General features: G+C 39.8%; 1 protein-coding gene across 1 annotated transcript in view; it reads right to left on the minus strand.

Annotated features, from left to right (window-relative positions):
- Positions 1 to 1,359: 1,359 nt before the first annotated feature.
- The window catches only part of RAD21 (RAD21 cohesin complex component), a 30,475-nt gene continuing 8,050 nt past the window's right edge, over positions 1,360 to 23,784 (minus strand). The window contains exons 2-14 of the mRNA XM_063327435.1: positions 22,317 to 22,490; positions 20,337 to 20,466; positions 18,056 to 18,155; positions 14,372 to 14,478; positions 13,270 to 13,473; positions 12,564 to 12,689; positions 12,231 to 12,353; positions 10,752 to 10,975; positions 10,269 to 10,434; positions 9,758 to 9,909; positions 8,072 to 8,221; positions 5,825 to 5,908; positions 1,360 to 3,174 (exon numbers count right to left, since the gene is read on the minus strand). Coding sequence (XP_063183505.1) covers positions 2,983 to 3,174; positions 5,825 to 5,908; positions 8,072 to 8,221; positions 9,758 to 9,909; positions 10,269 to 10,434; positions 10,752 to 10,975; positions 12,231 to 12,353; positions 12,564 to 12,689; positions 13,270 to 13,473; positions 14,372 to 14,478; positions 18,056 to 18,155; positions 20,337 to 20,466; positions 22,317 to 22,460 — 1,902 coding nt within the window. The 5' untranslated portion in view covers positions 22,461 to 22,490 and the 3' untranslated portion in view covers positions 1,360 to 2,982. The remainder of the gene's footprint in view (positions 3,175 to 5,824; positions 5,909 to 8,071; positions 8,222 to 9,757; positions 9,910 to 10,268; positions 10,435 to 10,751; positions 10,976 to 12,230; positions 12,354 to 12,563; positions 12,690 to 13,269; positions 13,474 to 14,371; positions 14,479 to 18,055; positions 18,156 to 20,336; positions 20,467 to 22,316; positions 22,491 to 23,784) is intronic.

Below are 23,784 nucleotides of genomic sequence, written 5' to 3' on the forward strand. Positions count from 1 at the left end.
TTATCTAGTAAAAGCTAACTGAATGCTTATGGTTAATTCCTTTAAAACCATTTAGACATTTATTTGAAGAGGAACGATAATAAAATGCAGATGGTGTACTTTTTTTTTTTTAAGTCCTCCAATACCTTTGTAAAGAACAGCAGTCACAGGGTAAACAGAATAAATGCTGCGCAACAGACAGCCTTTCTGCATCTCATCATCTGTCTGCGCAGTAACAGAGGAGGGAAACACACTTCTTGTAGATATAGGAGAAATAGAGCGCGCGAATGGTTTGTCTATCAACATTCCTTGGACCTTATTCAACAGCTGATCAGCGTATTACTGCGAAGCCTGCTTTCCAAGAAACCCAAGTCTCTCAGTGCTACTTGCGGGCCACATTACAAACTCCTGTATGTTATAAACAAATCCTGTACATTATAAAGCAGAGCTTGCATTCATTGCCTCGGGTTATATTTAACATCATCACGAGCACATATTTGTGCAAAATCTTGTCACGCGTGCTGATCACAGTGGTGTAACAGCAAAACTGGCGACAGAAGTGTCCTAGATTATTGATACAAGAAAAAGGCAGAAATCCTCTTTCATTCTAGTGCGAGTACCCGAGTCCCTATACTTCTCTCCCTTACAGAGCTTTAACCAAAGGAACGAAAAATCAAGTCCTCATATTCCGGTGCGGATGCGTTGTACACATATGCAGACACTCAAGCCAGCTCAACCCCGACCACCCTGCACGCCACAAGGCTCACAGCACAAACAGAAGCAGCCCGGCTGCTTCCACAGGTAGCTCAGAGCAGTACAGTCACTCTTGTGTGGAGCCCAGGCACCGTATTGGATCCAGGCTGGTTCTTCAACTTCCCCAGACAGCCCGTGTCGACCCTGGGCTCCACACAAGCTCTGCAGGTAACCCGAGTGACTCTACGGGAGATGCGCTGCTTCTACAGGCTTGGATCCAAGCATCTGGATCTACCGGGAGCACGTAACTTCAGAAGCACTGACATACCCGCATGCAGAGGGGATTCTAGAAGCAAGGGAACAGCAGAGCTACAAGAATTCAAGCTGGGTAGGTTCTGGCAGTCAGAAGGGACTGGCATGGAGATGAATCCCATTTTATAGACAGTCTCCCCTAATTTTCCGCACAGACATTCCTAGCATAGAATGCCTGAACAAAACCACAGTACGGTCAGCAAAACAACTCTTCCTTCTAATGGCAAGAAACCTACAACATATTCAAGTTTAAATCTCTCTCAGAGCTAAATCATTACACTTCCACTCCTAACACCAAAACAAGCAACCTGTAAATGCTAGGTCCCTACTACAGAAGAATCAAAAGGTGTTCAAGCAAGATACCGAGCTAAAACATAACAGCTTATAACACAACTTTTATTAGAAAAGTTATACATAACAGCATCAACTATTTTCAAGAATATTAACCTTGAAAAGCAACAGACTAAAAATGTGTAACAAGAAACTAATGACCTTTTCTATAATTAAACATTCAAGTTATCTACAATGTCTCTTTTTACAAAGGGAGAAATCATGGTTTTACAGGCACATCATGTTGAAAATAAAGCTGCAGTAACTTTATACAATTAACTTTTTTGAGGATTATTAAAACATGGTCATCATGTAGTCTCCGATTTTTTTAAAAACATTCACATAATTTTACATTTGAGTATACACTGAAATTTCAGAGTCCCAAAATTATTTCACAAAAGTGCCAACATTAAAACCAGAACCTTCAGTGTGAATAATTTTGCCCTAAAAAAAAGTTAAGACAGGTTTCCATAATCAACATATTCACATAATTTCTGGTGCTACTTGGTCTAACAGTAAAGCTTCATTCTTTATAAGTAAAAATCAAATGGGACTTCTTTTGCAAAACCGATAAAATGTTTTGAACACAGGAGTGTGCATTATTGGAAAAATTGATACTAAAACCATAAATATATCCAAAGAGCCATTAATACGCTACACAATTAAGTGGAACTGTGCCTGTTTGTACTGTATATTCGAGTTTGTTGCCCTTTCGGTACAGGTGGTATCTGAATTTAGCATCTTTACAGAGGCAATCTGTTCAGCTTCTCTTATTCTTATCTTCATATGCCTGCTTAATAAAAATCAGATAATTTACAATCTAGAAGTCTGTTTTAAAAAGTCTGGAGTTTATATACAGCTCTAACAAACCTAAAGCATTTTGATATCTTAAAAGGTTTAAATGAAATGACTAGAGTTTTCATTGACGCTTATTAACAGTAATTAGCCATTATCAGTAGTGGACCGTAATGAGGTGATAAGTGAGAAGGAATGTTTCGTCTAAAATGCTTAACACATGTTCCGTCTTTTCATGTATGTAACAGTATCACATAGAGGAAGTGCTTTCCACAGACACCCGTTTCCCCTTAGCATCAAGGGCTACAAAAATCCGACTGCAAAAATGCAGTGACAAAGCAAGCTGACATATCAGGCACTACCTTTCATATTGGCAGCTGTAAGAGACCCACAGTATGCACAACGATCTAGGGAAAAAACCCACTACTATGAGAAGCAGACCGAACATTTCAGACGAGTTTGGCAAAGTTTTTAATCAGACAATAGGTTGGCCATTCAGGTTTACTTGTATAGGTTAAAAATATCACTATTGAATCAACTAGGCAAATTATCGTAAGACATTTTCATCGATACTCAACATTACATGCACCAATATTGCACACATCTGCTCTGAGTTGTTAAAACAATCTTCATCTGGGTCCTTGAGCTGTCTGGTTTCTGCAGTTGGAACTCAAGCCACCCACCCCAGCAGTTTCACTAAAAATTTAAGTGGTAAATTTAAAATACAAAACCAAAATAACCCAAAAAGAAAACCAAGGACTTTATACAGACAATAAAATCTAAATTTTCTGCAATGGTCTTGTGGGCCCTACAGATGGGGCAATACACGTACGCACTAGTGAAACAAACACTAGCTCTGCTGTATCTAACCATTCAAATAATATGAAATCTGGGACCAGGTGTCGCAATGATGTCACTGTAAGGCTCCTCCTGTGTCAGCTCTATGGCTTGCTGTTTTTTAAGTACCAGGAAACTGTAGAATTTTGCAGCTGCTTGTTTTCTATTCGTATTTCTGCACAGCTCAAGCAAACTGATAGATTCCGCTCCAGTCTTAGCAAGAGCTCTCTGAAAAACACAAACATTGATACCACAAATTAAATGGAGAACTACATACAAACAAGGAAGTCCCTGACAAGATTCTGTTTGTTGGCACCCCCAGGACACTGTGAGGGATTGGGAAGGACTCGACATTGGATGGGGACGTTGCAACACGTACATAAAAAATTCTATATGGATCTTATTTAAATGAAACCAAGAAGGCTTCCCAGAGATGTGTGAAAAATCAGTCTTGAATCTGTGCGACTTATAGTCACATATTCCAGAAACACTGTAGTATACCATAAGATTTCCTTTCTGCACCAGCAGCTAGCCAGTCTCTTTTGACTACAGGTCAATTATTTTTAAACAGGAACAAAAAATCCTGTTTTATTTCTCAAAATAAAAATAACTCAAAAAATAATCATGATCTGTTGTTTAAAACAAAATTTCAAGAGCTTAGGTTATTTAAAAGATGCATAATTTTCCCAGGGAGAAAGCCTGTTTATTTCTAGAACTCTTCTGTTTGTCTGAAACTAAGTACCCATGGCCACTTATATTTTTTCAAAATCTTGGCCAGAATATAAAAAAAATAATTCAGGAAAATACATCTGTTTGCTGGCTAGAACAACAACTGACGTCTTCAATTTAAAACAGAACCGTCTGCTCTGGAATATCTACTAGATGAAAAGATATTAGGCTGGCCAAACCGAATTACTTTATATTAAACAGATCTTAACTTTGAATCTCATTACAGACTTAATGTTTTAGCCATCCAGTGTGATGCTCTTCTGGGAACATGGAAGAAAGAATTGAGAGAAAAAAAAAAAAGGTAGATATGGTCCAAAGAGAGTTCTAAAGCTCTCTTCATCAGAAACTGTGATGAAACACTATGAGAAAAAACATTACCGTCTAAACATCTGTACACTTTAAAAAATTATTTTTAAGCAAGTTGCACTGGTTTGGGCTGGGACAGAGTTAATTTTTTTCGCAGTAGCTCATACAGTGCTACGTTTTGGATGGGATCAAATGTTTTCATTTTGGAGCAAGGAGGCTGGAGGTACGCAAGAAGCTGGGAGGGGACACAGCCGGGACAGATGTCCCAACTGACCAAAGGGATATCCCATACCCCATATGACATTCTCAGCAATGAAAACCAGGGGAAAGAAAAGCGGGGGGAGTGCATACATTGGGGGTTATAGCATTTGTCTTCTGAAGTAACCATTATGTGCAACAATTCCCTACTTTCCTGGAAATGGCTAAATGCCTTCCTGCCGATGGGCAGTAGTGAATGAATTCCTTATGTTGCTTTGCTTGCGCACGCAACTTTTGCTTTACCTATTAAACAGTCTTTATCTCAACCCACATGTTTTCTTGCATTTACCCTTCCGATTCTCCTCCTCATCCTACCAGTAGGTACTGAGTGAGCAGCTGTGTGGGACTGCGCTGATTACCAGCATTAAACTACAACAACAGTTTAAAACAATCTTACTTAAACTAGTGGAATTCTTGCAGGTGTGCAAAAGAACTTAGATCACATTAGTACACAATGCAATCTGAACTAAATTTAAGTGTATTTAAGTGCCATAAAGGCTCTTTAGGAGTTTAAAATTAAGGTTTCATTCTTTAGAGATGTATGCAGGTAATTCTTATGGTATAACTCGTAATATTTTCCAGAAACATAAAGCTTTTGCTTGATTATATCATTTTTGAGAAACTTAATTAATACAAAATACTACTAAAATTTCAGTTGACTGAGAACTCGATAGCAGTCCCCCCTTCCTCCCAAACCCACTTCCGTTCAAAGATACAATAATGACAATGAGCTTTTATCAGTAGAGATGGTGCCTATCAATTTCACAAAAAGTGAGGATGACTTTGGAGAACAAAAACAGCTTAGAGAGCTGGAACTGACACACTTCAGAGACAGCAGAGTTTCAGGAGCAGCCAAAATGTTTACGGGAACCAAGGGGTAGGAAAGGCAAACTAGACTGAAAGGTAAAGGCAGTCCAAGAATATATGAAGTAAATGTAGAGAGACCTATATGAAAACAGACAGCAGTTTGCACTTAAGTTCAAGTGTATTCTAGGGGTGTTCAATTATCTTCTAAGAAAAAAAGCTCTTGAGCTCTAGCAAGCAATAAGCCATCCTACAAAGGTTATCTGGCTGTGCAGACTGAAGCCACATGCTGAAAGTAATGCTTGCACCTCAGCCAAGGTCAGGTTCCCACGGTTGTTGTGTATTCAGCTTATTGTAGCTTGAAGATTTTGAACCAGCCTAGCTGGGAATAAGCATCCCATAAAATGGTTTTATCCCTAGACCTTGACTAGGCTTGCCTAGAGTCAAGTAGCACAAAATCAAAGATACTAAGGTTTTATTAAAAAAAAAATCATACCCAATTATTTTAAACTTTTGATTTCTGGGAGTCTTACTTGCACACCAAATGTGAACATGAAGGTTGAAAAACAGTTAAATGAAAGATTTAACTTCAAATGTTCTTTTAAATAAAGTGTCAATTATATTATGATTTAATCAATTACAAGCGTTTTTTCCCCTTTAAGGCAGAACTGGCATTTTAAGTCTGTAACATCTACTGCAAGGAAAGCTTTTAACTCAGGTCAAAAGTGTCGGTAGGCACACTCAAAAGCAACTTTAAGAGAAAGCAGATTATCATGTGTACCTGAAGTCCATGAAGCATTTGTTGAGTCCTCTTGTTCCATCTCCTTTCTTCTTGATCCTGATCACCCCCTGTGCCATCTTCTTCCTGCAAGCAGTCAAAATTCACGCATTTACAAAACAATGATCTTTTCATCCACTGAGTTATGGAATAAATGAGCTATTTCTAGATATCACTGCAGCTTCTTCTTTTCATCAAGCCAGAAGGTTTAGACAACTTGAGTCACAAGATACATCTAGGAGAGGCAGGTAGTGGGACGGAAGAAGACACACACATTAAGTTGATGTATCGTAGTAAGGTTGCCTGCCACTATGATTATACCTCAAAACATTATGCTGACAATTAGTAAACACAAGAGTTCGGTCATGACAGCTGAATGAGAAGAGACACTTCAATCTAATCTAGGAATGCTAGCACTGAACATGGTATCAACAGTGCTTTTATTTTGCAAACATTAATAAACACAGACATGTTCTCATTTCACTGTGGAAACAGAACCATTGAAAAGCAAACCAGGTTGTTGCTGAAAGCCGCAAAGGCCGGCAGTAACAACTCACCTCTCCATGTCCTGTGAAGCACTCACCTATGCAGAACACTACTTGTTTATGGAAGATGTGTTATGCTTTTAAAATAAGAGCTTCATTTCAAACCAGCAATTAATTAATGAAAGCGACACATGCAAACTACTTTGTTTCTAGTCTTAACTCAGGAACCTCAAGCTGTACAGAAAAACTGTTTGGCCAATTATATTATTTCTCAAAAGTCAGCCAGCATGTATTTCTTCCTCTTCATTGTACGACTTTAACATTCATCTGCATCCAGCAACATCCTGAAGTGGTCAGACAATTGGGCTAGACAATAGTTGTAGGTCCTTTCCTTCCAACTGAAAATATTCTGTTCTATTCTAACAGGTTTTTTTACATTTCTAGGAAAGTCATCTCGATTAAAGTAATTCACATTTCTTTGTATGTGTGACTTGTTACAGAAGGAAAATTCCAGATACGTTACTTCAACAATAAAACAGTTTTTAAAAAGCTAATTTAATGTTATGCAGTTTGGGTGTAAAATAAGAAGAATCAATGAAGTTTGGTTTAATAGCCACAGAATATTCAACACTGTAGCTAAGAAACAACTTCAGTTATCAGATTTTGGGACATGGACAGTTGTATTGGTTTTGCATGGCAAGGTTTTGGTAATGCAGGGGCTACAGGGATAGCTTCCGTGAGAAGCTGCTAGAAGCTTCCCTATGTCTGATAGGGCCAATGCCAGCCAGCTCCAAGACAGACCCGCCACTGGCCAAGGCCGAGCCCATCAGCAGCAGTGATAGTGCCTCTGGGATAACATATTTAAGAAGGGGGGGGGGGGGGGAAAAGTGCAACAGCAATTGCAGCCAGAGAGGAGCGAGAATATGAGAGAGCAGGAGGGGGAGAAGGTGCTCCAGGCACCAGAGCAGAGGCTCCCCTGCAGCCTGTGGGGAAGACCATGGTGAGGCAGGCTGTCCCCCTGCAGCCCATGGAGGAGCAGATATCCACCTGCAGCCCATGGAGGACCCCACAACAGAGCAGGTGGATGTGCCCAAAGGAGAGTGTGAGCCCGTGGTAAGTCCAGGCTGGAGCAGGCTCCTGGCAGGACCTGCAGCCCTGTGGAGAGAGAAGCCCACGCTGGAGCACGTTTGCTGCCAGGGCTTGTGATGCCATGGGGGACCCACGCTGGAGCAGTCTGTTCCTGAAGGACTGCACCCCATGGAAAGGACCCACACTGGAGCAGTTCATGAAGAACTGTAGCCCATGGGAAGGACTCACATTGGGGAAGTTTGTGGAGAACTGTCCCCGTGGGAGAGACCCCACACTGGAGCAGGAGTCCGCCCCCCTGAGGAGGAAGGAGCAGAGACAATGTGTGATAAAGTGCCTGGAAGCCCCATTCCCCATCCCCCTGTGCTTCTGAAGGGGAGGAGGTAGAGAAACTGGGAAAAAAGTTAACATATAGATTAATATATAGTTAATATATAGATTGGTTTAATCCAACTATGTGTATGAACAGGATAACCATCTAATTCAAAGCAGAATGTATATGCAATTTATAAAAACGGTCATGGAATAATTTTAAAGTCTACGTTTCCAAAGGTTATCATTTCCCAAGTAAGGACTGAAGGTTTCTTACACCATTTAATGAATCCAAAGTCAAACAGTGTTGGGGAACACACAAATCCTTTCTTTCTACATAGCTTGCTTTTAAGAGCTTAGTTCTTACCTCCTCTTCTTCCTCCTCCTCTTTCTCTTTTTCCTTCTCCTTCTCTTTTTCTGGCAGAAGTTCTAGCTCTGGTATTAGCTGACAGATGTTTTGGGGCTCCTCTGGAGGCATTTCTACAGGTGGTATTTCCAGCTGTTGTGATGGTGGATGCTTTAAGAGTACACAATATAGTTAAACAGATAGCATTATTTTATCAGTGCTTTTACAACAGAATGCTGATGCTACAAGCCAGTTTCACAAAGTCCAAGTCTCTAGATCTTAGCCATTTGTCAGAACTTTTCATTTTTGAAAGATGAAGAACCTTCTTGGTTTGTTTTGCTGTCCATACGTGTATCTTTAATCCTTTAGAGTCTACTCAAACCAGAAATGATGATACCGCTATAAGGAAAAAGGCTTTCCAATAACTTAGTCCACCATCCAAACAACTGACCTCATTTCTTGGATCAGAACATGCAACTTTAAAATCCCACATAACAAGATGCAGTGCTACATGAAGACACTTTAACTCACTGGAACAAGACATCTTCAAAATATCAAAATGTTGTTCTTTGCAATACAAGCATGAAGGAATTAAAACATAGGTACTTTGTAAAGTTTACAAAAATGTATGATAACTTGAGCACAGAAGTCACCCATTCTCAGAAGACGTTTGTATCAAGAGGAAAATCCAGAAAAGCAGTTTAACAGGATCTATGTACTCAGTTTTATTAAAATTAATGTACAGTATTCTCCCCCTGAATCTATACACAGTTAAGTGATTGCCAATAGCTACCTTAATACCTGAAACTGTTTCTACATGTACCCCAAAACAGCTCTATTAAAATAACTTCTACTTTAGAGTCATACAGCAGGTTATTGCTACAGGTACACTGCTAGAAGCCTGATCTGGTTGGCATGACAGCATTGATTTCAGCACAAACAGCTGATGCCAATTTCACCCAATGACATGGCCAAGAGGAGCATCAGCTGCACCCTTTTTAATAAGGCAATGTGACATCTAAACAGTCTCATTCTACAGCAAACAACCTGTTAGCCAAGAAACATACGAGAAGTGGAGTTAAAAAATGCACAAATATGAGAAAGACAGCATAAACCAGGGCTGTTCTCACCAGGTAAGCATTCAGAAAGAGCATACACCTTTCATTTTGCCCATTTCCTCTCCCTTCACAAATATGGCTTCCTATCACACTGCATCACAGCTTTTACAGAAGAGGTAGACGCGACCTAGTTTCCAAGTCTACTTATAACTCAACTAGAAAACCTTTCCTGAAGATCCAAGGTTTTCTTTGAACTGTTAAACCCTAGAATACAAGGACTATCTTAAAAAGGAAGTTTGTGCAGCTAGCACAATCCTTTTTTCATCAATGAAAGCTGTTCATATACATTTGCCAAGCAGAAGAACTTGATAGCTTTGTGAGTAATAAACTTTACTCCTCGAAGACTTTTTTCTGGAGGAAACAGTGTCATTTCTTTATCCTACCTACATTTTAAATGTTTCAGTAAGCTTCCCATTTAAGAAAAACACCAAAAGGACTACCCAAGGCCAAAGATTCTGATACTGTTCCAGCATATTTCACAACACCACAGAAAGCTGGTGCCTCTAATCTGCTCAAAGACACTACCCACTTCTCATTCTTAAAAAAAAAAAAAAAAACCAACAAAAAAACCCCAGCACATCTTACTCACAGGTAACACCGGCTCTGGTTCTACTTGCTGCAGTTTGCGTTTAACACCTGTCTGAGGTGGTGGGGGTGGCATAACAGATTCATCCAGGTTGGTTCTGCTGCCTTCCATCATCGATTCTTGTACACGACTTGGTTCTTCCAGAATAGGTTCATCTAATTCAACAAACCCAGTTTTAGATACTTCGGTACCATTTGAAATTCCATTACTAAGTCCAGTCTGCTATTAATTTAGAATTGAGCACTCCTAACAGTCTGCATAGCCTTTGCCATGACTTAAATAGAATTGGTACAGATGTGCATAGAATCCAGTCCAACACCCATTTAATCCACAGGAGCAAACTGAATCTTTAAGTGTCATCCTCTAGAAAAAAAGCTATTTTAACTCACAGACTGTATATCAAGCTAATCAACCATTGCTTCATTCATAATCTTTGGCGACTTAATATAAAGCACAAACAAAGGAGAAAAATAAGCTCTGAAGGAAAGCAGAGCATCTTTAACAAGACACAAACCAATGACATCTCGTTGCTGCTGTTGCTGTTGTTGTTGCTGCTCCTCCCTAGGAACCTCTGGGTTTTCAAAGTCTTTAAGGAACTCATCGAGGTTGTCAGCCTCTCCACCTTTCCTCCTCTTTCTTAGGTCTTCTGGTACCAGGGGTGTAAGACAACGAGTAAAGAGCTACGGGGGAAAGGTTACATTATTCACTATTGTAGTTCTCAGTGTCCTTAATTTCATTTTAGGCCAAGTAATTACAGGCCATCTTCCTTTCCCATTTAACCTCTTCTCCAGCAGTAGTAACATTTTAAGAAAATCATTTATTTCTGTAACTGATAAATAATGTAAGCATTGGTGTTACTTTAGTTGTTTTACTAGTTTATTTTTTTAGATGATGATTACCACTATCACTACATTGCTATTCATGTGCTGATATTTACTATACGAGGCACAATCTTGAATATAGTCCATTTAGAAATGAACCAGCACAAAAACATTACCTTCAGTAGCCTGTTATTCCACAAAGGCTGTGCAGGCAGAGAGAAAAGCTTTTCAACTCCACCAGTTTCTTTCCACATCATCAGTTTCTTAGTAGGAGGTGCCAAATCCAAAGTAGTAACAATATCAGAGTAGTCACTTAATTGGGCTCGAATAGTCTTGCTATCCAGTTCTTTAACGCTGTCCACAATCAGCTTCCTCTTCCTCTTTGCTTTGGTTTCCTTGACTGTTGAGATTTTTAGCAAGTAATGAAGGTTAGCCTAAACAGATACCACGCTGTAGAAGAATCTTGCACGTTCTCTATAGGTCTTATTTGCCCATGTACAAAGCTGCCTGAAGAATCTAAGGCAATATTAGCTTTGGGAGAAGGAACGAAAAGCTATAAGCACTATGAAAGGTCAAACACTGTGAATACTGTTCCATAACCTACAAATTCTTCTGCGTATACTCGTAGTTCTACTGAATCTACCTAAGCCTCATCAATGTCCTCACCTGCACATACCTCCCTTCCTCATGGCTCACTTGTCAGGCTGGTGTTCTTCAGGAGCAAAGCCCTGAGATGCAGGGGCCCTCCGACAAGGAGTCAAAATACCACAACAAGTTTTTCCCCTAAGCCCTATTTGAGCTTTGGTAGTGTTAACGTGGGTGGTTATCTTACCTGTACCCTCCCATCCTGTTCTAGAATGACTTTACTGTAAATTGCTTACAGCCTGGCACTCTGCAGCAGGCCCTGAGGCTCTGGCAAATGCTGTCTTTGCTGGTCCCAGCTGATCAGCTAGGACCTCTGTTGCTAGCTTGCCACCAGAGGGCAGTGCTAGGGCTTTTTAATTGGTCAAGCAGCAAATGAGGGGCTGGAGTTCAGTCTGAAAACACAGGACAAACTGCATTTTTTACAGATCTTAATTTTTTTAATGAAGCAGGGATCTGTTTATAATGAGCCAAATACAATACCAGTTAAAATAAAAAAGTGTCTTGCATTAGAGAAGACGACAAGGAATTTCACTATTTAGTGGAACTTCAAGTATAAAGATGCATCTCCTCAAATCAGCAATTCACTAAAGCTATGAACTAGAAAATCACTCAGTCTCAGTGTAAACAGTCACTTCTGGCCCTCACAGGGTATTGAGAGTTGTGCTGCACTAGATACCGTACTAGAATTAAAGACATGATGATGTCTATTCCAACTCACTGTATTTTAACTAGCACGTTTATCAAAAGCTACAGTACCCAGTACCATGCCGCTATACATACCAACTGCAGAAACGACAGACTAGTATCCTCCAAGATCATCAATGTAAGCTACCAACCTGGAACATTCTGTAAGGCTATCATTAGAATAAAAGGAATTCAGTACTTGGTCCCGCATTTCTCTTTCCACTGAGAAGTAGAGTCAGCAGCAGTGCCAGACATTCATTTCCACTCCATCAAGCTAAGGTTGTCTCTGATGACCCAAGTAAAACATTCCCAAATAGCTCACTCACCGGTTATGTCAATAGGCTCCAGAGCAAAAGCTTCCTCTTCATTGGGAACAAGCGTTGTCTGATCAGTCATAGTTGGTAATGGTTCAACTGGATCTACTGAGTCCGGGCTGTCTGGTCCACCCACTGCCAATTAGAACAAGTATCTTGCACTATGTCAAAACATTAAGAAACTGTGCTACCGTTCCCAACCACTCCTCCACATCTTAAAGTGGTTTACCACATTTCATACTTTTGAGCTCAACATGGTTTTAGGGATGGAGAGATGGGGATGAGAACCCCAATTAAATTAGTGGAAAGCAAGTAATTCTAGATCTAGCCCAAGATCATACTCACTTGATACATTATCATCATCATCCATATCATCATGGGGAGGCTGCTCCGGTATCATTACTCCACTTTCTGAGAGTGCAGGTGGGTCATCAAAAATACCACCATCATTATTACTGAGCAGTTTGTCATCTGAAACAACCATATGGAAGAATGAGTTTTGCATCCACACATTCACGAAACAAGTACGGACAAATTTATGACAACACAGATAAAGACAGTGCAAAGGTTAGAGAAACCTATACTTTCAACGCTGACACAAAAGCAATTAGGAGTGCTTTTTCGAGGTGCATTTCAGCTCAAACTTTGAGTTTACAGATAACCTTTTTTACAATACAGTCGTCACATATTTGCATCTTAGTAGGTTTCTTAGTACTTCACAGAGAAGCACTCAATACAGTTCTCAACATATTAAATAAGGCCTTGGAAGAAAGAACAAAAAAAGAGTTGCACATTAATTTTTCTCTAAAGAACATTACGTATAGAATGGAAAATCTCTGGATGATTTTATTTTACTTCATTTGGAATACGTCAACACTTAACATACTACACCATCTATATTGCTGTAACAGTCACAAACTAGAATTCTGCTGCTGAAGGCATAAGTTAGACAGGGACCTTGGCAAAGGAAACAACCTCCCCCAGTTCCCTGAAGAACTAATTATTGAGGCAGAAGGTAGGGCAGAGGAAAACACAAATTTCTCAAACTTACCCAATATCCCACCATCATTTCCTTCTCCAAAATTATCATCTTTGTATTGGTCTTCATACTCCAGGTGATTGGATTTCTCATTGAGGTGACTGGTGCTCTGTTCAGGTTCCAGAAGGAGATTGGAAGCACTGGTGCTCACTAGCATGTCATCCTCAAATGCACTACCTTCTCTCATCATCTCACGATCATCCATCCCAAAGTCACCTGCAAGAACACAATTTCACTGTTATAAATGCCGAAGAACCAAGACACAAGACACATAGTGAATCAATCAGCAAAGGCCCAAATGTAAATGTAACTTCATTTCAAGTTATCTTAATTGCTGAGTTAATGACAAGATGTACATATTTATGTCCAGCAATACCATAATAAAAATACCCTTCCAACAATTATAAAAATAACCATCTCCTCTTCAAAGCATTTTATTATACTTATTTGAATTGAATTTAGCAGGATTCTACTAAATTTTAGCTGCACTGAAACCAAAGAATTCAAAGGAATTCAAAAAAGTTATACCTTACACCTCAAGGTTGGGCTTCAGGTACAGAGAGCAAACCAATACAGAATCAACACCACCATCAATACCTAGATTATACTTTTTAAGAGATTACTAAATTATGGATTACGTTATTGTACTCTGGAAACTAGATATTCAAATACAACCATCTCCAGGCTTTGATTCATATCTTGGAACACTGTCCTTGAAAAGATACTGGAAGAAGTAAGCTAGTCACTGCTGAGTGCTTCAGCTTGAGAACTTTCGTAACAGTTTGACTGAAAATATGCCTATGATTACAACAACGGCTGACTTCATATTCACACCATGTTTTGAAAATTATAATTGACATAGTACTTCACTAATTAACCTGACTGAATATTCTTCAGCTTTATATAGGTAGCTGGAAGCTTGATGAATATTAGAGGACAGGCTTTTTGGAAAAGCCAACATGTACAAATTAAAAGTTAAATATATGGAAACACAGCATGTTTGATGTAATTTGTCTTATACGTAGTAGCGGGCATTCTGTAGTAATTGCAAAACCATAACTTTACAAGTACCAAAACTAGCTTAGTAACACGTAAAAATACATGAGATTTTTACCAAAGTCATTATCCTGGAGGATACTGATGTTGCCTACTTCTTCTCTCATTGTAATTTCTTCCACTCTACTCTGGTTCAAGCTGAACTGCTGGGCCACATCAATATCACTTAAACAAACAGAAGGCAATTATTAAAAATCTCCATTTAAAAAAATTAACAGATAAAGCCTGCTTAGATAAATGTGAAATTAGTTCCTAAAAAGTACACTATACACTTAAAAGTCAATTAAGAATCAGGGGCAGGGCTAACAAGGCAGATATCGTAGTAGGAGTCTGTTATAGACCGCCCAATCAGGATGAGGAGGCAGATGAAATATTCTATAAGTGGCTGGGACAAGTCTCAAGATCGCGAGCTCTTGTCCTCGTGGGGGACTTCAATTTGCCGGACATCTGCTGGGAATACAATACAGCAGGGAGGGAACAGTCTAGAAGGTTCCTGGAATGTACTGGGGATAACTTCCTGACACAGCTAGTGAGAGAGCCAACTAGGGAAGGTGCCCTGCTGGATCTGTTGTTTGTAAACGGGGAAGGTCTTGTGGGGGATGTGAAGGTTGGAGGCTGTCTTGGGAACAGTGACTATGAAATGAGAGAGTTTTCGATTCTGCAAGAAGCAAGGAGAGGGGTCAGCAGAACTGCTACCTTGGACTTCCAGAGGGCGGACTTTGGGCTTTTCAGGAGCTTGGTTGACAAAGTCCCCTGGGAGGCAGTCCTCCAGGGCAAAGGAGCCCAGGAAGCCTGGATGATTTTCAAGAAGGAAGTCTTAAAGGCGCAGGAGCAGGCTGTCCCCATGTGCCAGAAGACAAGCCGTCAGGGAAAAAGACTGGCGTGGCTAAACAGGGAGCTAGTGTTGCAACTTCGGGAAAAAAAGAGGATCTATGGCCTCTGGAAGGAAGGGCAGGCCACTCAAGAGGACTACAAGGAGGTAGTGAAGCTATGTAGGGAAGAAATCAGGAGGGCCAAAGCCCAGCTAGAACTAAACCTGGCTTCTGGTGTCAAGGACAACAAAAAAAGTTTCTATAAATATATTAGCAATAAGAAGAGGACTAAGGATTATCTCTGTCCTCTAGTAGATGGGGCCGGCAACATAGTGACCAAGGATGAGGAAAAGGCTGAGGTACTTAATGAAGTCTTTGCCTCAGTCTTCAGCAGTAGGACCAGTTGGTCCCTGAGTACCCAGACCCCTGAGCTAGAAGACAGGGATGGGGAGCAGAATGAAGCCCCTGTAATCCAAAGGGAAACGGTGAGGGACCTGCTTCAGCACCTGGAGGTGCACAAATCTATGGGGCCGGATGGGATCCACCCAAGGGTATTGAAAGAGCTGGCGGAGGTGCTCGCCAGGCCACTTTGCATCATTTATGAGCAGTCCTGGACAACCGGGGAGGTCCCAGCTGACTGGAGGTTAGCAAATGTGACACCCATCCACAAGAAGGGCCGGAAGGAGGATCCGGGGAACTACAGGCCAGTCAGTCTGACCTCGGTGCCTGGGAAGGTCATGGAACAGATCCTCCTCAGTGCCATTACACGGCACATGCAGGAGAACAGGGTGATCAGGCCCAGTCAGCATGGGTTTGTGAAGGGCAGGTCATGCCTATCAAACCTAATATCCTTCTATGATAAGGTGACCCACTTAGTGGATGAGGGAAAAGCTGTGGATGTTATCTAATTGGATTTTTGCAAAGCTTTTGACACTGTTTGCCCATAGCATTCTCCTGGAGAAACCGGCTGCTCATGGCCTGGACAGGTGTACTCTTCGCTGGGTAAAAAACTGGCTGGATGGCCGTGCCCAGAGATGGTGGTAAATGGAGTTAAATCCAGTTGGTGTCCGGTCACAAGTGGTGTCCCCCAGGGCTCGGTGCTGGGGCCGGTTCTCTTTAATGTCTTTATCAATGATCTGGATGAAGGGATCGAATGCACCCTCAGTAAGTTCGCAGATGACACTAAACTGGGCGGGCGTGTTGATCCGCTTGAGGGTAGGTTGGCTCTGCAGAGGGATCTGGACAGGCTGGACCGATGGGCTGAGACCAATGGTATGAGGTTCAACAAGGCCAAGTGCCGGGTCCTGCACTTGGGTCACAACAACCCCATGCAGCGCTACAGGATTGGGGCAGAGTGGCTCGAAAGCAGCCCAGCAGAAAAGGACCTGGGGGTGTTGGTTGACAGCCGGCTGAATATGAGCCAGCAGTGTGCCCAGGTGGCCAAGAAGGCCAACAGCATCCTAGCCTGTATCAGGAACAGTGTGGTGAGCCGGACTAGGGAAGTGATCATCCCCCTGTACTCGGCACTGGTGAGGCCCCACCTCGAGTACTGCGTTCAGTTTTGGGCCCCTCGCTACAAGAGGGACACTGAGGTGTTGGAGAGTGTCCAGAGAAGGGCTACAAAGCTGGTGAGGGGTCTGGAGGACAAACCTTATGAAGAACGACTGAGGGAGATGGGGTTGTTTAGCCTGGAGAAGAGGAGGCTGAGGGGAGACCTTATCACCCTCTACAACTACCTGAAAGGAGGTTGTAGAGAGATGGGGGCTGACCTCTTCTCCCTGGTGACAAGTGATAGGACAAGGGGAAACGGGTTCAAGTTACGCCAGGGGAGGTTTAGATTGGATATTAGGAAACATTTTTTCACTGAAAGGGTTATTAAACATTGCAATAGGCTGCCCAGGGAGGTGGTGGATTCACCATCCCTGGAGGTGTTTAAAAAAAAGGGTAGATGGGGCACTGAGGGACATGGTTTAGAAGTGGCTTTTGTCAGGATAGGTTAAAGGTTGGACTTGATGATCTTAAAGGTCCCTTCCAACCTCAGCAATTCCATGATTCTCTGATAATGAAACAGCTGATGGTGAATGCAAACCAGAAAACACTACTTAAAACACTAAGACCATTCATGGTTAAAACCTATCATCCAAACTGTGTTAGCTTCTGGGAAACATATCAGTAACCTCTCTTACTCCTTGCTATATTGTAGTCCTAATTTTAAATGCCAAATTAATAACTAAGAACAGATGTACCCCCCTTCAACTTCAAAAGCTATTAATATAATTTATCAAAAAAATATATCTAGTAGCAGTACCAAGTTAACACTTTGTGATGTGTTAAGGTACATTTCTTAGAACACAATTTTTTATGTAGTTTCAAATTAGTATATACTCTAATTTGAATATAAACAAAATAGAACACTGAGTAAAGCAAACTATGTCCCAGAAATTCCATTATGAGTAATCCAAAAGGGTAACATCACTTTTTTAAAGATCAAGAACTATGCAAGTTGTATACTTGTTATGTTTACAAGTAACCCATTAGTATTAAACAGTTTTAAGAATTAAAAGTGCCACTACAGAAGGTCAACAAGGACATTTCCAAAACACTAATCTTGCCTAACCTAAGAACGTATGTGATGTAGATTGCCTTGTGTAGAAGAAAAAAGAAAGCGATAATACATACGAGTTTTTCAAAAGCTTCTGTAATCACAACTTTCACTTTGGTTAAAATTACATGCTATTACGAACTTAAAATCAATACAAATATGATTGCGTACTTGCTTTGTATACTAAAAGACTTAAGAACACATGGTACCTACAGGCTTTTTATTTTAATTTGGCAATGAGTTTGCTGTTAAAATCAGGTTCTCCTCAACTGAAAACAAAACATGGAAATAAAAAAAAAACCCACCCAAAACAAGAAACCAAGCTTACTCTAGATCAGGAAGTGGTTGGTCAAAATCATGAAATTCCTCAGGTAAGGTAATAGCATTGTAAGCAGCCTCTCTGTTTTCCTCAGGCAAATCAACAACCCCTGCAGAGAAGAACAGTCAGACATGAGTTCCCATTCCTTACATGGGCAGCATTTTTCCCTGTGCTTTCAGTATCGCTCTTTCTGTGTGAGCTTCTTGTCTTTAACTAGCTGATAGACACCCACGAAGAAACCTTAAATAAGGCTAGTATTGAGATTCAGTCTAAATTCAAAATATATACCCTCAAGCCTTTTTACTGTTTTGTATAAACCTGGAAGCCTCAAATCACTGAATGTTTGTATAGCACAATGCAGAGCCATGCAGCTAACACAGGCAGCGTATGTCATCACAACGCTATGCAGGTACTTGCTACAAAATCATTTTATCACGATGCTCCAGATGAGCTAGTTAGTCCTATATTTTGGTTTGGGTACAGCAATGGCAACATAGCAGCCTAGTTTGGGTAAAGCAGTGGCAACACAGTATGACTACTTTGCTACTGGTCATTTAGTCAGTTCAATTAGCTCTTTAAGTCCCAGCACAGTATTGATTGTACTTGGGCCACACAAACGCTTAGGCTTCTGCATTTTACAGAGCTGGATTCCTAAACCACATACATACCTTTTCTTATCCTTGCATGATGCTTAATCTGCTATTCAGTGGCATTCTCAGAGCATGACTATCAGACTAGGCATCACACAAAAACAGTAACAGTAGTTGGTGCCTCTCTTTTTATTCAAAGGCTTAGAGGTCAGGACACTCGAAAGCACATGGGAAATGCGGGTTCAATTTCTTCTGTAACTTGCAGAAGATTTGAACTCTACGTTCTGCCTTCTGACCCACACAACACAGGCAATTATGAGGTACAAATACTTCTGTGCTCACTGTGTTCCCCTCCACAATGAATAATCAAAGAACCACTGCCCAGAGAGACCAGGAACAAGCATGAGTCTGTAGTTTACTCATCTTGGTAGTTGGCTAGGAATGAAGAAACCTATTCCATCCTTTCAGAGCTATCCAGTATTTTTACCTGTTGGCTGCTTAAAATAAAACATGTCAATGATTCTCACAGCAGACAGGATCAAGACAATGCCTAAACCACAAAGCTGATAAACTGAGAACAAAGACAAGTGCCACAACTTGTTTCATTTTTTGTAATTCTTGTTTTAAGGTGCTTCGCCTTCTATATGAGCTCTGTTGCAAGTGGAAAAATTGGGAAAACGGATTGCCTTGTGAAATTAGACAAGTTTGTGTTCTCATCACCCAGGGAAGTTAAAGGCAACTAGTAAACAAAAAATTGGCAACAGTCAACAAATTGCCACTGAAACCTACTTAAAGTTCAATGCCTGAATCACAATGTGAAGATCAGGAAATGAAGCTAAAAGCTTATATACCTTAACTTTTCTCTAATGTTGCACCAGCTTTCAAGAATTGCCTTTCAAAAAAAAAAAAAGTCTTCCTTAAGTTCAGCTTTTAAATCTATTACACTCACAAACTTAAAGGCAGAATCTGATTCAGCAGCTGAGTATCAAGCAGCATCACTGCCACAGCTACACTCCATCTGGAAAAGAGTTTCCCAGGACAGAATTAAAGAAAACTACCAACTGCGTGTAAGCCAAGTAATTAATTGCTGGATGGAAAGTAATTTCGGGTATTAATATGGCTCTCCATCTTCATGGAAAAAACCTTAGAGTAAGCAACAATAGAGGGGGAAGTTGTGTCACAAATACATAAGGGAAATTTTGTTGCACACATTACAGTTCACATTATTTCCAGAAACTAAAATGTGAGAGTGGTAAAAAACCAGCTTACTTCTATGTTTCTTCTGTAACTCATGGCAAAGCAATCTTTACCCTTGATGGAAACAAGCTCCCTTCTGTGCTTCTATTCAGTACATGCGACTGGCCTTTTTCAGACTTGTGACAGAAGGTAAAAACCATGCAGCGTATTTCCATTTAACATCATACACCAACAACAGCCAAAATCATAATTGATATTTAACTGAATCAGCATTAATAGGAAAAGTTTTCATTCAGAATTCAATTTAAGGATGATTTTCAGCATATAACTCAGTCACATAGCCAGCCTGAAGCTGCACTGAAGAAAATAACTTCTCCTTTAATCCTGTATAACTTCATGTAATTCTTCTACTGAGACAGGAAGGTTAAACAGTATACCTTCTAAATAAATATCATTATATAACAACATAACTTTTCAGAGAGTGCTTAGATAAAGAGAGATACCTGGACGAAAAGCCATCTTAATCTTAATGAAAGCCTCATTACAGTCTGCAAGAAGATATTTTGCTTTCCTGTGGTAGATTCTAACAACGCCTAGTAAAAGATGTCCTGAGGTTCGAAGTGCCATCTTCACCTAAAAACATATTGCACAACCAGTGAATTAGATGTAGCATTATTTTCTTTTAATGAAATTTCATTCAGCTTTGCATGAGTTTTTCAATAACATCAAATATCCAAAACATGTATAAAAATCAGCAGAAAAATAAAAGAAAGAAAGAAAGCAAAGTCTACAGTTCAAGACCATGCTCTACATATTATCTACAGACGATCTGGCAAATATCTGTAACTAAATAGCAGCTCACTCCAGGAATTCCCAAACACTGCTCTGCCTAGTAAAAAAAAAAAGATGACAAGATAAAACCCTTTTACGACACTTTTTTGACATCTGCGTTACTTTAAATGTGAAAAAAGTGAAAAATACAGAAGCTTGGACAACCACAAATTACAATTTGGTTAAGTAAAATTTGGTTAAAAACTGTTACTTGTTACTTCTCCATCTTCTGTCCTGCAATTAAAAATAAAATCAGAGAGGAATAGTGGAAGATATGGGGTGTCCATAAACAAGCACTGACACATTAAAACATGTTTTAAGTGCCTTTCCTCTTTAACCTCACTCCTTTACTATGTAATTAAGTATGTGCTGTGGGAACAGAAAACTGATAGAAAAATTTAAGGAAGGGATTCTTCTTCAGTACTTTAGTCCGAAAGAGCATGAGACCTGTGTTGAAGGGTACATGGAACAGTTGTCTCCCAGAAAGATTAAGCCATACAGGGTTGAACCTCAGCCTCTAAGAATTCTAAAGTTTTATTGCATTTCAGCTGATGAAACCGTTATACAAAGTTAAATATAAGAAAGAATGCCTATCAATTTATCCTTTTTCTAAAAGAACACTGCAGCTCACTAGTGAGTCCATGAACATTATCATCTTCTTTCTAAATCCTTCCAGAGCTGACACTGAAGCAAATCACTGTTCTGGAATTGTAAATATCTATGGGATTGTACTATACAGTTTTTGCTTATACTTAGCAATTTTTTCCCAAATCCAGAGTAGCATTATAGAAACATTGTTATATTGTATCAACCAAAAGAAAAGATCAAAATAAGTTTTCATTCTTTTTCACATAGTTGCTTTTCTTGTAAAATATTCAGACATCCGTTAAGTGACAAAAGTCACAACCATCTCAGTCCACTGGTTCTTAAATGGAAAATTTCATTTTCATGAAAAGTAGAAGGAAAACAAAACCCCACACATTTAAACACCCAAGTTCCTCAGAATTTCCTCTGGTTTCACAACAGCAATCCAAAAGCGTTATGCTCTTTCAGTTTTGTTGCCATCTATTCACTTCTCAGAAAACCAGAGACTAAAAGCTTCAAAAGCAAGGCTTTTTCACTAGTGTGTAGTATTTTTATTATATGGAAAGCTATCGTCGTGTAACCAGTAACATTACAAGCTACCACAATACTTCAGATCTTTTTGCAGTAGCTAAGCAGAAACATGCTATGAACTTAGGTCACAAGCAGAACCAAAAATATCTTAAGTGTTATTTCTACAGCTCCCAGTAACAACAGCACTGAAAGAGCATCATCATGAGGCCTTTAAGACATAATTCTTAGAAAGCCTAGGATTTCCTCTCTTTCAAACACTTGCTTCTAAACGATGCATGGTACATCAAGATACAAGTCCTCCATTTATGCAAAGCAAAACATTTTGTAACTAAATTGCATGATACTTTAGCTTTAGAAAATTCACAAGAAAATACTCTTCTGAATCAGAGTATTTTACATCTGAACAGATCTTTCCACTCTTTAAAATAGCAACATTAAGAATTTTATTTGTTTCAGTGACCCAAATAGTAACTACCACCTGGACACACAATTTCTTTTCGTTACAAGATAACATTACATCAGTGTAAAATAGATACCTTTGGTGAAATGATACTCTCCACACTGCTCTCCAGATTACATTCAAAAACATGGGCTTTGGTTAGCTTCTTATCCCAGTGGGCCGCCAGCCAGATTTTGGCCAGCGGCCCACGTTTGCTCAGGACAAAGTGAGCATAGAACATGGTCCCAGATGTCTAAAACAAAGTGCAAACCTGTAAAAAGAAAGGCAAATTATTTTGGCTTCTAGAAAATCTTTTATGAGGAACATCCTTGTAAACACATCCTTTACCTGCAGTAAGCAAAGCACATGTTTGCTTTTCAGTCATTAAGTCAGCCTATTTGTATAAAATATTTAAGGCAGCAACACTTGGAAGCATTGGCCCTGTAAAAGCATATATATTTATTGCAGAGGAAATATAAAGCAGGAAGAACAGCAACCGATGACCATTTACATAATTTAAAAATGTTTACCATCCCACAAGAAAAAAATCTTGAATATATTAAATTTCATCTTAATGATACCAAAATCATATGATGCAAATAAACATATCTCAGTTTTCAGTCCACTGTAGTTTTCTACCACATCAATTTCTTTCTATTCTTAATTCAGTAGCTACTACCATACTACACCAGTATATATATATGTTCTATAGCATTCCAGTTAAACATTCAGCATTATAAAATACACAGCCCTAAACTTTTGGGACTTCACCATATTTTGTTAAACAGAAAGTACAATTATGTCTTCATTTCTGAAGAGACTGCTCTCCATTTCACAATCCTCTTCGTAACGCTTCACATTTTTTGTTCAAGCATTGATAAAAATGCATTATTCTAAACTTCCTGAAGATTTCATTTTCTTCCTTCTCCTTCACCAGAAAAACTGACTTCCTTTTATCTACTTGTCTCGTAACTACCTTCCTACGGCTGATAAGATGCCAACATATCAAACCATAGGGAAGCAGAACAGCATGGTGTCTTATGATCTAAACATGCCAATTTTATGCACGAGGTAAGCATAAGATTAAGTTCAACTACAAATTGAGAAAAGTTTGAGAAAAGTTTGCTTTAAAGAGGTAGAAATTCTCCACAAACAGCTTTTTCTCCAGCAATACCCATAACAAGGGAAAAAGAAATGAAAGAACAGAAGAGATGCAACAAGTGCATTTCAGTTTTTACCTCCCCCGTGCCTACAGAACAACTTCCAGGGGAAGCACAGCAATGTAACAGTGAAAGCAGGGCAGTTTAATCTGGGCACGCAGAGACAGTGTGAGGAGCATCAGTTTATAGCCATAAAAAAAACCCCTGGTGTTTCCCAAATACATGCCAACACAACTTATAAGCAAATAGGGAACACGGGGAAACACAAAGCATTGGTAAACACGGCAGCCAGACAGAGATTCTCAGGAAGCCAGTTCCTAAACCATACCAATTTACTTGTAGGTAGAAGAAACAAGTTTCAAAGCAGCTAGGGTAGAGGTGTTGATATTTATAGAGTATGCTTCA

The sequence above is a fragment of the Chroicocephalus ridibundus genome, chromosome 2, assembly GCF_963924245.1.
Source record: "Chroicocephalus ridibundus chromosome 2, bChrRid1.1, whole genome shotgun sequence".
Taxonomy (NCBI): domain Eukaryota; kingdom Metazoa; phylum Chordata; class Aves; order Charadriiformes; family Laridae; genus Chroicocephalus; species Chroicocephalus ridibundus.